Raw genomic sequence first — 13,595 nt, forward strand, 5'->3', positions numbered from 1 at the left:
GAATCTGCATGGAACCCCCCAGCAAAAGCCAAGCAATCTTCTTGACATGCCTCCTGCCAGAGTGGGCAGTGGCCTCTGAACACACAGCCCTGTTCCCTGGGACCTTCCACACATCCTCACATACCAGCCACTGCAAGCAGGGCATCAGCAGCAGCCAGGCAGCAGCAGCATCTTCTATCTGGTACAGTGGTCCCCTCATCAGCTCAGTCCTAGCCCTGAGCACCCCACTCCCATCAGGAGAGTGAAGGGTTTTGGGGGCTGGGATTGCATGGCTGGAGGATTCACTTGAATATAGAAATGCCCTGGGGACGGGAGAAGGAGAAGGGAGTTGCCCACAGATTAGCTCTTTCCTGAATTACTATATCATTGAGAATATTTTTCTCATTAAATAAATTAAATTAGACCCTAAAATGTATTTCTGAATACCACCCAAGTATTGTGCACCAAGTTCTGTTAGCATTGAGTCCAAAGAAACGTTTTGCCAACATCCTAGTTTGACGAGCAAAGCTTTTCTCTGATCATGTATTCACACCACTCTTTCACTCAACAAATACTTAATGAGCACATGTTGTGCACCAGCACCTGTACTAATGTGAAAATTCAATGATTAACTAAACCAAGCTGCTGTCCGCACAGAAATAACATTCCAGAAAGGGCTGCCAGAGAACGCGCAAACAGGCATCTATTAAAGGATTTACGGTAGCTCAGAAACAGAACCTCTCAGAGAGCCAACAAGACACAGAGAAAACAGAGATGGGGAGGAGGAAGGAAAAGTTAGTCCAGGAAAGGCTGCAACAGCCTCCTCTGGAATATTTCCTTTTGCCTAACTATGTAATTGGGGGAATTATTTTACAAGCACAAATGTATTAGCCAAGCCTAGTCTCTCTCCTTACAAAGGCAAAGCCTTCAGCGCCCTAGGAGACAAGGCTGTCATTTCCAGTTCCCGCTGTCCAACAGGCTTTCTCCCAGCGTGCCTGGCTGGGGAACGGGTTAAGGTGGCAACGCCTGGGTTCAGAGCACTGCATAAACAGCACGTGTCAGGCGTTCTAAGCAAGCTTCATCTTCCCTGTCTCCCAGTGCTGTGCTGTCAATCAGCTGTCACTCGCCTGCACATCAGCAATGTATGCACATCACCAGGCTGCCAGCAAGGCAGCTGATGAGACTTGGCTCAGGACTGTCAATCATCCTTGTTTCTCTTCTCCACTCGGGAAATATTTTGGCTTCAAGAAACAAAGAAACCTGGACCACAACGACTCATAGTCAGGCATGCATTCCTGGGAATGGATAGAAGATCTTACACAGTATTGATCATGGCTCATTCCTCTGGTGATGTCGGGGTGGGGGGTGGACGGAGGGAAGAATAAGAATCTGTTTTACAAGTACAGGCTTTAAAACTATGATTCTATCTCCCAGAGCAGAACCCGATGGATCCCTGAACCCATAAAGCAAGGGAACACAACACAATGATAACTTGAAGTTATTCAAGCTTATGTCTCACCAAGAAAAAATAAATATTAAAAAAAAGAGTGGGCTCTGAGAGGGATGACAGCTTTGTAGAAGCCATTGATCAGGGAGCCTCTGGGCAGAGTAATTCCTGATTTTACCCATCTTCCAGGGACTTTGATGGAAACATCCCTGTAAGGGCAGAGCCTGCCTGGGGCTCCCCATACCAGGAATGCAGGTTAATCCAGCTGTATCCTCAGAAGGGGATTTTCCAGGGCTTCTGACAAGAGTCACTTTGTTTTAACTCTAAACCATCTGTGGTCTTATAACTGTAAGGGAACTTCTTAAAGTTCAAGGAAGTGCATATGCAGAAAAAAATTCATGTACTTTTTATTTTCTAATTTGCATACATTTTTGTGCAAGGCTAAAAGGCAGATACAACTGATGGCTCATTCCTCACAAGCCCAGGATGACTGGGGCTGAGCCAAAGTGGAATGGGAGCCAGGAAATCTCTGCTAGTCTCCGGCAAGCATGGCAGGGGGCCCAAGGACCTAAACCCTCGGCTGCTGCCTTCCAGGAGCAGTAGCAGGAAGCTGGATCAAAGGCATGGGGTAGCCAGGAGTGGAGCAATGCACTCCGATGTGGCAACAGCAACATCCTAATCCAGGACTGAATTCCATGAGACACAGGCCTGACCATGGCTTTAATTTGTCTTTTGTTGTTGTTTTTGAAATAAGCACAAACTCATTTTTAAATGCCATTCCTCCTCTCTCACCCAAAATTTTCCTTTGTGATTTGCCACAATTTCAAAGCCCATAACGCACGAATCTAATGCAAAAACCTGGCAGAAGTCCTCACTGGCCTACTGACACTCACAGAATGATAAAATGCAGATGTGGACCTCAGCATAGTTAGCTAACACATCTTGCAATATACCTGTACAGTAGAAACTTTTCTAAAGTAGCCCCAAATTCAACAGACAAGACAATCTACTGCTCCCTGGTGGCTCTGAAACAGAGTTAGCACCAATCAGAGCGTTCAATTACATTTATCAAGATCGCCTATCCATTGCAAAGGCTTTGGTGTGGTTCACGCATGCCATGGTGGGCTCTGTCATCGCAGTCTGTGACTGCGGAGATGGTTTCTCCTCAGATGGATCCTTTCATATGCGCTACTGATTTCCAGAAACACATCACTCTCTGATCTAACCGGACATTAATTGCTTTTATGTTGACATATGTATGCCTCTTGGTCTGATACCACAGACTAGCAAATCTGATTGCAGACAAGTTGGCTGAACCTAATCAGGAAAGATCAGCTGTTGCCCGTGGTGCCACAGGCTGTAATTTGAGGATCTATACAGAGTTATCACTACCGCAAAGACAAACAGCTATTATTCTGTCAACACTAATCCCAAGCTGTATGTTCAAAGTGGTCGTGGCCTCCGCTTTCTCCAAGAAAAGATAGCACTTGTCAAATAAATACCTGAGATCATTGAGAAGAGGGAATTAAAAGGATGTGGCTGATACAGTGGCACCGAGACTTTCTTTGTTATTTATTTAAAAGAAATCTCAGAAGCAGAACATTGGGTGTCAAGTACATGCTGTGAATGATTAAAAGGATGGCCGAGAAGAGACGCACGGAAACTTCCCATCACTGGGCTCCACCTAGGACCGGGTGACCCAGTGGGCATATGTTTGCTTTCTGCTCTAAACACGCAGGTGCCCACATGCCCTGATCCCCGATGGAACTCTCTGACCACACCGCGGACTGCTACCAGTGACAATGCCTTGACAAGAAACAAGAGCATTGTCACCAGTCGAGAAATTATTGTCGGGCTGCCAGCCCTGAGCCACTCTCCAAAGACCCCTGTGGTTTTGTTCCAGGCACAGAGAGAGAGAATGAGAAGTAGAAACGTTCTTACTGTATCGCTTTGGTCCATCTTCCAAACAAAATGAAAGGGTTAATGTGGCATCATCTTCAAAAAATTCTGTGGCAAATGCATCCCACCAGAGGTTGTCACTGTCCTGGAAAGAGACAGATCAGTTATTTAACAGGAGGAAAACATTTCACAGAGAAGAAGGGAAAGTAAAGAGGAAGCAGAGCTCAGTGCCTGGTACCTGCTGGGCAGTTAGCAGACATCTGTGACTGTCCTCAGAGGCCTTGCCCTGCCTGTGCTCACTTTTGGAATCAATCATCTAAATTCCAGTTTCATCCGTGAGCAGATAGAGCTGAATGAAAACGCACTTTTCCAGGATGGATTGGGGAGATATAATAAATGTACCATGGAGCACTACAATTTTTTTTAACCAAAGGATTTACATTTCATATAAAACATATTCAAATCCCCTTACCCCATTTCTTTCTCTTCTTTATTTAAAGAGTCATTTTGCACAAAGAGCAACCACAACATTATAACCAGGATATGTGGGGTGATTTGCCTTGAACTGTTTCAATTGAGAAGGACTATCCTGAGCTCTGCTCTGAGTAACTACCCCTGTAAGAGATGCTATAGATGACATCGGTATGGCTCCATGGAGAGAGAAAGGTGGAGGGGTTGATGACCAAACAACTATTGTAGGTCTGCAAATTGTTCATTAGTGTTGTTTCAAGATAATAAGCAACCACGAGCATGTTACTCAAATGATTATTAAAAATAGAGCAGTTCAACAGAATGCAGGCCACCCGCATGAACTCTGTTTGTCTTGGGCTGAGTTTTGCTCTGGCTCATCCAGAAAACACTTTGGAAGTGGCCCAGTTTAAGGCAGCAAGAATCATTGCTAATCTCCACAGGGAGAAGGAGGCCTCCTGAAACAGTGAATTAGAAAAGTTATACAGAGTGTCATATTTAAAGGACAAATCATACCCTGGCCGTGCTCTGTATATGGCCCGATTTACCCTTCAGTTCTTAAGCATAATCTTGTTCCAGAGAATTGCTGGCTAGTGCCAGGTTTTAGGACAAGATGCTTCCCAGCTGCCTATAAGATGGGAGGAGGGGACAGAAGAGGAATTGTTGCTCTGAACTCAGAGTCCCTGCTGCTGGGGCCTTTATGAAGATGTGGCACGTCTTCTTCCCAATAAGTTACTCTGCTCATGACAGGCGAGATGTTGTCCTTGGAAGATCTTAAGAATGAGCCTCCAGCCCCCACAGTACGTCAGGAAACATGGCAGATTTGTTCTGTTGGTTCTGTGCTTCAGAAGAGAATCTTAGGGCCGGCAGTTTGGCATTCCATTGCACCTGTGCCTGGGACTCTGACATGTCCCATCAGGGCCTGAGTTCAAGTGCTGGCTTTGCTCTTCATGCGAGTTTTCTGCTAAGGTGCACCCTAGAGGCAAGAAGGTGATGGCTCAAGTAACTGGTCTCTGTCACCCACCTGGGAGAACTGACTTGAGTATTGAGTTCCTGGCTCTTGGCTTCAGCCTGGTGCAGCCCCAGGACAAAATGTTGCAGGAATTTGGGGCACAAACGAACAACGGGATCGCTTTCTCTCTCCCTCCGTCTCTCTGTCTCTCCCTCCCTCTCTCCCTTGCCCTCTCCCTCTGCCTTTCTCACCCTCCTCCTCTCTCTCCCTTTCACGTAAATGAAGAGATCAATTTTTTTAACTGAACAAACTAGATTTTCAAAAACAGTGAAAGTAAAAGAATTCCACACAGATGTATTTTTGTACCTCTCTTTGGCTTCTCCCCAGTTGCCACAGCAAAAGCCTATACTTTTCTTGATGAAACCCAGGAGCTATGCATGGCTTACCCTACAAGCCACCTCCATTATTCTCTTTTCCCGACCACATGTTTATTGACTGCTTGCTATATGCAGGCCCTCGGATGGCACAGTTGAATCAGAGTTTGAAAAAGAGCTCAAAATCCACTAGTAGAAGATGATCAGGAGCACAGATAGGACTTGAGCATCGGTTCTGCAACAGGGGGTGAAAGGGTCTCAAATGGTGACTTAACTGCTGCATCAACTGGCTATTCCCTCGCCTGTCTTTTCTGTTGGTGAGCATGTGATACCATTTGTATCCAGCCTTGTGTGAATGTTTTATTTTAATGATGTAGTATTTATGTCCTTTAAAAATGATCTTAATTTTCACTTTATTGAAAGACAAAGGAACAGGAACGCATGCACGCGCGCACACACACACACACACACACACAAACACACAATCTTCTCTTTACTAGTTCATTCTCCCAGTTAACCTCAATAGTCAGAGCTGGGCCAGGCTCAAGGCAGTAGGCCAGAATTCCATGTATGTCTCCCAGATGGATGGAAGGATCATCTTTGTCTCCCAGAAGACATATTGGCAAAAACTTGGATTGAAAGTGAAGTTGCCCGGACTTCCACTGGACATTCAGATCTGGGATGTGGGCATCCGAAGACGCAACTCCAAAACTGTCCCAAATGCTCACGCTTGTTACTTTATACCTGATATGTGTTTCTCCTTCAACATTTCTTTCACTATCAACACCATGCAATAATGCACTGATTGGACAGAATATACTTAAGCATTGTGCTACTAATGATACCTAGATACTCTAATTTCTCTACTACAATGATACTGTGATAATAACCTTTGCAATGTCCCCTTGGATGTCTATAACCCAAGTTTCAGGAAAGACATGTAAGTTTATCTTGAGACATAAAATGTACTTTTCCTGTACTCTTTGAAGCCCCTCATATTCATGTAGAGATTTTTCCCCGGCATGCCAGTGAAGTGACTGTGAAAGCACAGAGGAGAGGTTTGTTTCTATTTTGGCTCTTGCACTAGGAGGACCCTGTGGCTCCACATTGAAGAATCCTGGTCTAGAGATGTTGCAGCAGAGATGCAGCAAAGAACACTCTTAGCAGCACATTGGTGAACGGGACCAGAAAGAGCATCATCATTCCAGGCAGTGTAGCTCTACCCAGAGAAGGAAGAACATCTAGAAGCCCAAAGAAGAGTTAGGAATGACATACCTCTTTTATTCTCTTAAAGAAACAGGGTCTGAAAGTGGACTTCACAATGCGAAAAGATGTTATTTCTTGATACTGAATCAAGGACAATAACACACAGTCTCCCAGCCCCCCAAGGTGACTCCCATAAGAGGATGACTGAAAATGAACCATCTTTAACTCCTGCATAAGTCCTGCCCATCAGCCTGCACAGAGCTTCTAACTCAGGGCACGCCTTATCACAATGAGACTTGCAATCCTTCCTGTTGTTTGCTCTGAACAGCACATGGTTAGTATTTATTGAATGGGAAAAACAAAAAACTAGGTTCTTTCCTCCAAAACTGGAAAGCAACAAGAACACAGAGCCATGTCCAAAAACATAAAGAGGAAATTCACTCAGTCTGAACACAGGCAGAGCAATCGCTACTGACTGTTCTACTATAGTTTAATTAGGTAAAAATACCTCTGCATCCTCTCCATTCTAAATAACCCCCAAATGCATTTCTGTGATTAAAGTCCTTTGTCTCATCTTATACATGAGCCCAACTTCCACCAGCAGCCGAATCATGCACCAGGAAAAGGGACACCCCCATGTCAAATAGCAGGAGAGAGTTTTAATTATATTTTAGAATCTACTAAAGCATTTTGCTTCCATCCCAGGTTCTTTCCTGTCCCTTACCCTGTCCCACTCTGCCAAACACAGGATTCTGGTGCCAGGGCTGCCCCCGGCATCTTTAACTTAAGCACTGACAGGTTACATGGGATTTTTGCCAGAGTAATTATTTTTCAATTCAACAATAATGAGAAATTACCATGGCAACCAGTTGTCACGTGCTGCACATACACCCCCTCCAAAGAGTGAACCATGCTTAAAGCACCTATTTCTTGAAAATGGGGATTTTTAAAATTAAACTAAACTAAAACAAGTCTAGGTGGAGAATATTCTGAAAGGGTCCAGGAGTTGGGATACAGGCAGGGCGGGACACCTCCTATCTGCATACCTTGTGGCTGTGAAAAATAAGACAATCTCATTACATGGTACTTCTCACACACACACACACACACACTCACACACACTAACACACACACACCTACCACTCCATGAAGTGGTATTGTATTGCTTTGTTCCCTCCCATTTTACACGTGTCAGCTGGTTTCTCCAGAAGATAATGAAGAAAGCAGAAGGTTCCTCAAATGATGGAGGCAAAAGCACACTCGGCCATACATGCCGACTTTAGTCTCTTTGCCTGGCATGTCCATGTATTGAGACAGGAGACAAAACAGACCCCTAATCTCTTGCCTTCTGCCCTTACTTTCAGGAGAGTTCTTCTCACAGTGAAGGAAGTGCAGGTCATTTATTTACCTGGATCATAGGAGTCATGTTGCTTTAATTGATAGCCACCCTGTCTCCCAACCTGAAACTCCAATGCCAAACTGATGCTGATTCTGAGTCAGGTGCATTTAATTCTGACGATCTGTAGTTACACTCACCAATGCTTACACACTGTTCTGAACTTAGAGCACACTGAGAACTCCTTCCACTCTCACAACCTATGAGATAACGTCTATTGTTAGCTGTTTTTTTTTTTCTTTTAAGATTGACACACAGACAGATAGAAAATGATTTTTGACATGGTCATTCACTTCCCAAATGGTCAGTGAGGGTTATCAGGCCAAATTGAGGAGCTCCAATCAATTTGTCACACACGTGTGAAAAGGACCCAGGCATTTGAGATATCACCCACAGTTTCACAATGCATTAGCATGGAGCTGTATTGGAAGTACCAGAACTCAAATCCACACTCCATATGAGTTGGGCATGTCCCAAGAGTCAGTCTAACCCGATGCACCAAAACACCATCTCTAACCTCATTTTATGGGTGAGAGAAGTAAGGGATGAGAACCTTAACATTTGCAAATTACCTAAGTACCAAACTGCAGAAGAAGAGTTCAAAGACAGAACTCTTCTGGCAGTTACATTCCTAAAACCGGTCTATGACGTTCCAATGTCCAGAACAGATTCTTCAAAATAACTTAGTTGTTTCTACATCAAATCAATGTGAAATGTGCTGAATTTGTGGGACTTCCTCCTGAACAGATGGCCACAACACAGCTGCCTTTCACACCCAAGGGATTTTACAAGGTGACATAGAAGTGAAAGTCATAAGGTAGGACCACTTGATCTTCCCAGCTGATAACCACCAAGGCATGGAATACACACAGGGAGAGAATTTAAATCCCCCTTTTTGCTTATTCTTCTGGAATTAAACAACTCATGTTTCAGGGATTAAATTGTTCTGATTCACAACTCTGAATTTGCTTATTCTCAGGTAAACTGCATTGCATTTCATAGTAAGCATAAGTTGCCATAACAGATAGACCCTAAAATGGTATGTTACAGAACATAACAGAGTCTGATTCACAACTGAAGGCTTCTAATTCAGAAAGTGTTTGCAGCTCCTGCTTCACTAGCGCAAGCGCATGCTGCCGTGGGAAGCACAGGTCACAGGCAACAGGAAGGCATCCTGTGGTGCTGAGTGGACAGATTTCTTCAGCAAGATAACCCCCAGTGTCAGCCCTCATACACTTTGAAGACGCAATGCCATCTGTATTCAGCGTACTAAATTTTCCATAAATTGTGATGATTCCAAACAGAATATTATTTTAGATCATTTAAAAACAGTCATATATATGCACATATGTTTATTATCAGAAATGGAATTTTTTGTCAGTTAACACAACTGCAATGAAGTAACATTTGTCTTTTAAACTTTAACTTCCTGTCAGCTTTAGGAACGCAAGATCTGTACCCAGGTCTTCCGCATTTCCTATACACAGCATCTGACACATGGTAGGCTTATACCAAATAATTGCTCAATTGTTTAAACGATTTGATTTGACACATTTGTAATTAAAACATAGCATAGTCTCAAAATTCACAAGAAACCGATAGTTTGACTTTAATAATGATTGAACACAGCCACCCTCTTCTCTGTTTATGAGACCAGAGGTTTGGCTTGTTTGATGACTGAATTCGTGAAGATGCAAACAGCTTAGCAATGCACTAGCTTTGCATCCTCACAGTGTCTGCCGCAGGATGGTACTTCTTATTGCCCCAGTTGAAAGAGACACTGAAGCCCCTTTGTAAGTTCAAAAGAGGACTCAAGTTCATATGACAAGTAAATTACAGCATTGGTTTCATCCCACTGCAATTCCTGAATTTCTGTTTTCATTGCCAAAGATTAACCCACCACCCTTGCAATCTATAGAATTCTAGTGTGATAGAGAAATGGCCCTATTTTATAATGACTTGTTTAGAATGTCCTATTTTATACTCAAACATAGAGACTTATACTTTAGCATGTTAAATATATATATACTAGGACTCTATGCAGAGCCACGCTGAAATTGACATAGCAAGGCACAGCTCCCCAAGGACGAGTCTTGTTGGTGACAGCTCTGTGGCAGTGAGCACTACACCTCATATGACATAACGTCATCTAGGTGTGAGAGATCCAAAGAGGCCAGGGAATGTGATGAGGCAGCGATCATCTATCTTGAGTAAAACTCACCATAAAACCAGGCACATGGTTTTAGTTCCAACATAAACACAGCAGACAAGAGCACATTGCTGGAGAAGCTTGCAAGATGCAACAGCTTGTTTTTGTGGCCCACCCAACTGCATCTGAATAGTTGATCAAATGACAGGAAAAATTCATCACTACAAGCTGGAAGATTATGCCAGGGCTGAGGCCTTAAGAAGCCACTAGAAATGAACACTCCTCTTCCTTAGAAAAAAACGAGGAAATAAAAGTGGTGGGTTTTTTTTCAGTTTCTGGGTTGTTTTCCATCCTGCTAAGGTATCTTTCATATCCCGGTTGCTCAGCCAATGTTTTAGGGCATATTCCAGATCCCTGCCTTTTTCTAACTATGCACCTTAAACCAGTCAGTAAATCCTGTGTCCAACTTCAGCACACGAATGCTTGCCCCATCGCCTCTGCTCTCTACCTACAGTGACTCCAGCCTGGTCAGGCAAGACTGTGCTGCTAGGCACCAGAACCTACACTGTGCCCAGAAGAAGCCCAAATCACTCTTTTCTCAGCTTTGGATTACAGCTTGTGTCCTATGGGCGCAGAGGGTTACTTTCTGCTTGCTATGCCAGCTACTTACAGAGAACCAGTTTGAGACCTGGCTGCTCCACTTGCAATTCGGCTTCTTGCTAATGCTCCTTGGAAGCAGTGGGTCACAGCTCAGGCGACTGGGTCTTGACCAACTGAGCAGGAGATGCAACTGAGCTCCTGGCTTAGAACCGACACAGTCCTAGCTGTTGTAGCCATTTGGGGAATGAACCAGCAGATAGTGGATCTCTTTCGCTTTTCTCTTTGTCACTTTGCCTCACAAATAAACAAGCAAATACATAAAGCTTTTCTTAAAAAATGTCATTAATCTCCCTGTTGGACATGCACAGGACAGCCATTCCCAACCCAGATGCGGCACAACCCAGTTGACTGCAGCTGAATAATAGAGGAAACTGAACTTACCAGAATTTTTATCCACTTTAATATTTTAAATAAATATATGCAACGAATTAAAAGCATTAAAAATATTCATGCCCTTTGACTCAGTAATTCTATTTCTGGGAATCCATCCAAAAGACATAATCCAAAAATATGTAAATTCTTTACATGAAAAATTATTCACCAGAGGAGTATTCATCATGGGGGGAAAAAAGAGAAAACTTGAAAGTATATGCATGCCCCACAAAAGAGGAGTGACTCATGACACCACTGTCATTCCCTGTGAAACAAAGCAGGCACCTTAAAAGCAAGATTAGCACACGAGCCACAACAACACGAACCCTCCTTACGTGGTAATGTAGAGGCAGGAGGAAAGGCTAAAGGAACAAGGGTTGGAACAGAGGAAAGACAGCCTAGCATGCCTGGGGAGAAGCGGGGGCCAGGGAGGTCGCTGCTAGATGGCGAGGTCAGGACCAACCTCCTGGTAAGTAGTGTTCCCACAATTGGCTCTTCAAACAGAATATGCAACAAAATTAGATTGCATCTCACATAACCGGAGATAAACTCAGATGAATTAAAATGGACATGAAGAAAACCAAACATCACAAACTACTGGAAGAGGGAAGATATTTATTTTTATGTCGTCAGAATGTTGTAAGCTCACTCAAAGTGCAAGGCAAATGAAAAACAAGCGACCCACTTGATAATATATCAAACTATAAGCACTACTGTGATGAAAGACATTCTACACTGGGCTGCAGTAAGAAGTGTGACAAGCTGGGAGGGGAAAAGTAACCCTAGCATAGATGACAAACTGTTACAAATCAAAAATCAATATAGTGCAAGAGAGCAAAGGATGTAAAAGCACCATTCCAAGAAAATAAATCAAAATGCTTACAGCTATCAAAAGATGCCGCATTTCACTTGCAATCAAGGAAGGGGAAATTAAAAGTAAGCCACTGTACACCCAGGCAAGAGTAAAAAAAAAAATTAAAAACATTGAACAGAACCACCTGTTGCTGGAGGTATGGGGAGACAAGGATTCTTCTACCTGAGTGTCTAAAGCCCCGGTGCTCAGTATAGCCCACCTCCACCATGCACATCCACTCTTCCCATTGCCGCTGCCTGGGACCCTGTGGCAGACCCACACAGATTCCTCTCCCCACTCTCATCCTGCGGTGACCCCACACACCTGCCTTCCACTCCCAGCCATCCCTCATGCATTCTCTAAGTCCACTCCTCTAGCCTCATCTCTATTCTGAAGCCACTCGGGCTTAGAACCTACAGAAAAGTCTCTCTTATCTATATTAAGTTATTAAAATATTTTTAACTGACATGAACCTTGATGTAGTTTCTCCTGCAGGACTGCATTTACATCATGCCACGCATTACCAGTTCATGTCCCAGCACCTTGACTGTGAATTTCATGAGTAGAGTCAGCATCTTGTTGAAGTTGTTTTGTGTCTTTCCATTTCTCACCCAACAAACATTTATTGTACACTTAATTGAACCCAGCTCTATGCATGATCCATTTCCAGCTCTTGAACACTCAGGCAGGTGTTATTATTCTCATTTTACAGGTGAAAAGCAAATCAAAGCTAAGAACTTATCCCTGTTAGCGACTCTGTGTTTGCAAGCATGTGTGTTAGAGCTAGGGAGAGAGAAACACACCATCACATAACGGAAGGTCACAAGAGGGTGGTGTATGCGGTGGGTTAAGGCATTGCCCACGAAGCTGGCATCCCGTATGAGTGTGGATTCCAGGCCCAGCAGCACCACTTCCTGTCCAACTCCTTATTAATGTATCTGGAAATGTGATTGAATTGTCTAAGTGCTCAGCCCCTACTACCGCATGGGAAACCCCGAAGGAGCTTCTGCCAACCCAGCCTTTGCTGTTACAGCCATTTGGGGGTGTGAACTAGCAGACAAAGGAGCTCTCTTCTTCTGTTTTCTTCTGTGTAATTCTGCTTTTCATATCACCAATTAACCTTAAAAGGTCATGCATATAAGCTCATGAATGCTCCCAGCCTCAACATTTGTCACTATGGTCAAGAAATGGATGCAATCAAAAGGTCTACCAGCTGATAAACATGCTTCAAAATGTGATCTCTCCTTATATGGAAATCCTGTACTATGAGCAATAAAGGAGCAAAATTCTGATCCATGCTAAGTATCACATGTACTCCAAAAACATACTACAGAAGAAGACGCAAAAGATCATACTGTATGACTGCATGTGTACAAAGCATCCAGAATCCCGGTGCCCTGCTGCTCACTGCCTCGGGGACCTCAGGCAAAGCACATCAATTCTCTGTGTGCCAGTTCATTGTCTCTAAAAGGGACATGGCACCCCGCTTTCAGTTTGCAGAATTAATGTAGATAATGCATGCAGTTATGACTGGCACAGGACAAGCATCCAGTAAAGGGTACTCTTATAGAATGGTGGAGAAAGTCCCAAAGCTGGAGCTGCTGTGGTTAATCTACAACACAGATTAATAATGCACCTGACAATCTAGCCTGCACTTTGCAATCAGATGCCCTAGGCCCGAGTGCCATCACTTCTGTCTGCAACTTTGGCAAGTCACTCCATCTCATATGACGTTTCTATAAAAATACAAGTAACTGCGGTAACTCCCTTGTGGTGCCACTAGGAGGGCTGAATGAAAGGAACGAACATTGAAGAACTCAGACTAGTGCCTGGCACACAG

General features: G+C 43.8%; 1 protein-coding gene across 7 annotated transcripts in view; it reads right to left on the minus strand.

The window, feature by feature from the left end:
- The window catches only part of LDB2 (LIM domain binding 2), a 333,309-nt gene that overhangs the window by 204,787 nt on the left and 114,927 nt on the right, over positions 1-13,595 (minus strand). For all 7 annotated transcript variants that reach the window (XM_040965820.1, XM_040965827.1, XM_040965821.1 and 4 more), the window contains exon 2: positions 3,368-3,470. In XM_040965820.1, coding sequence (XP_040821754.1) covers positions 3,368-3,470 — 103 coding nt within the window. The remainder of the gene's footprint in view (positions 1-3,367; positions 3,471-13,595) is intronic.

Source organism: Ochotona curzoniae, unplaced genomic scaffold (assembly GCF_017591425.1).
Source record: "Ochotona curzoniae isolate NIBS_2020 unplaced genomic scaffold, NIBS_Ocur_1.0 scaffold_4505, whole genome shotgun sequence".
Classification (NCBI taxonomy): Eukaryota; Metazoa; Chordata; class Mammalia; order Lagomorpha; family Ochotonidae; genus Ochotona; species Ochotona curzoniae.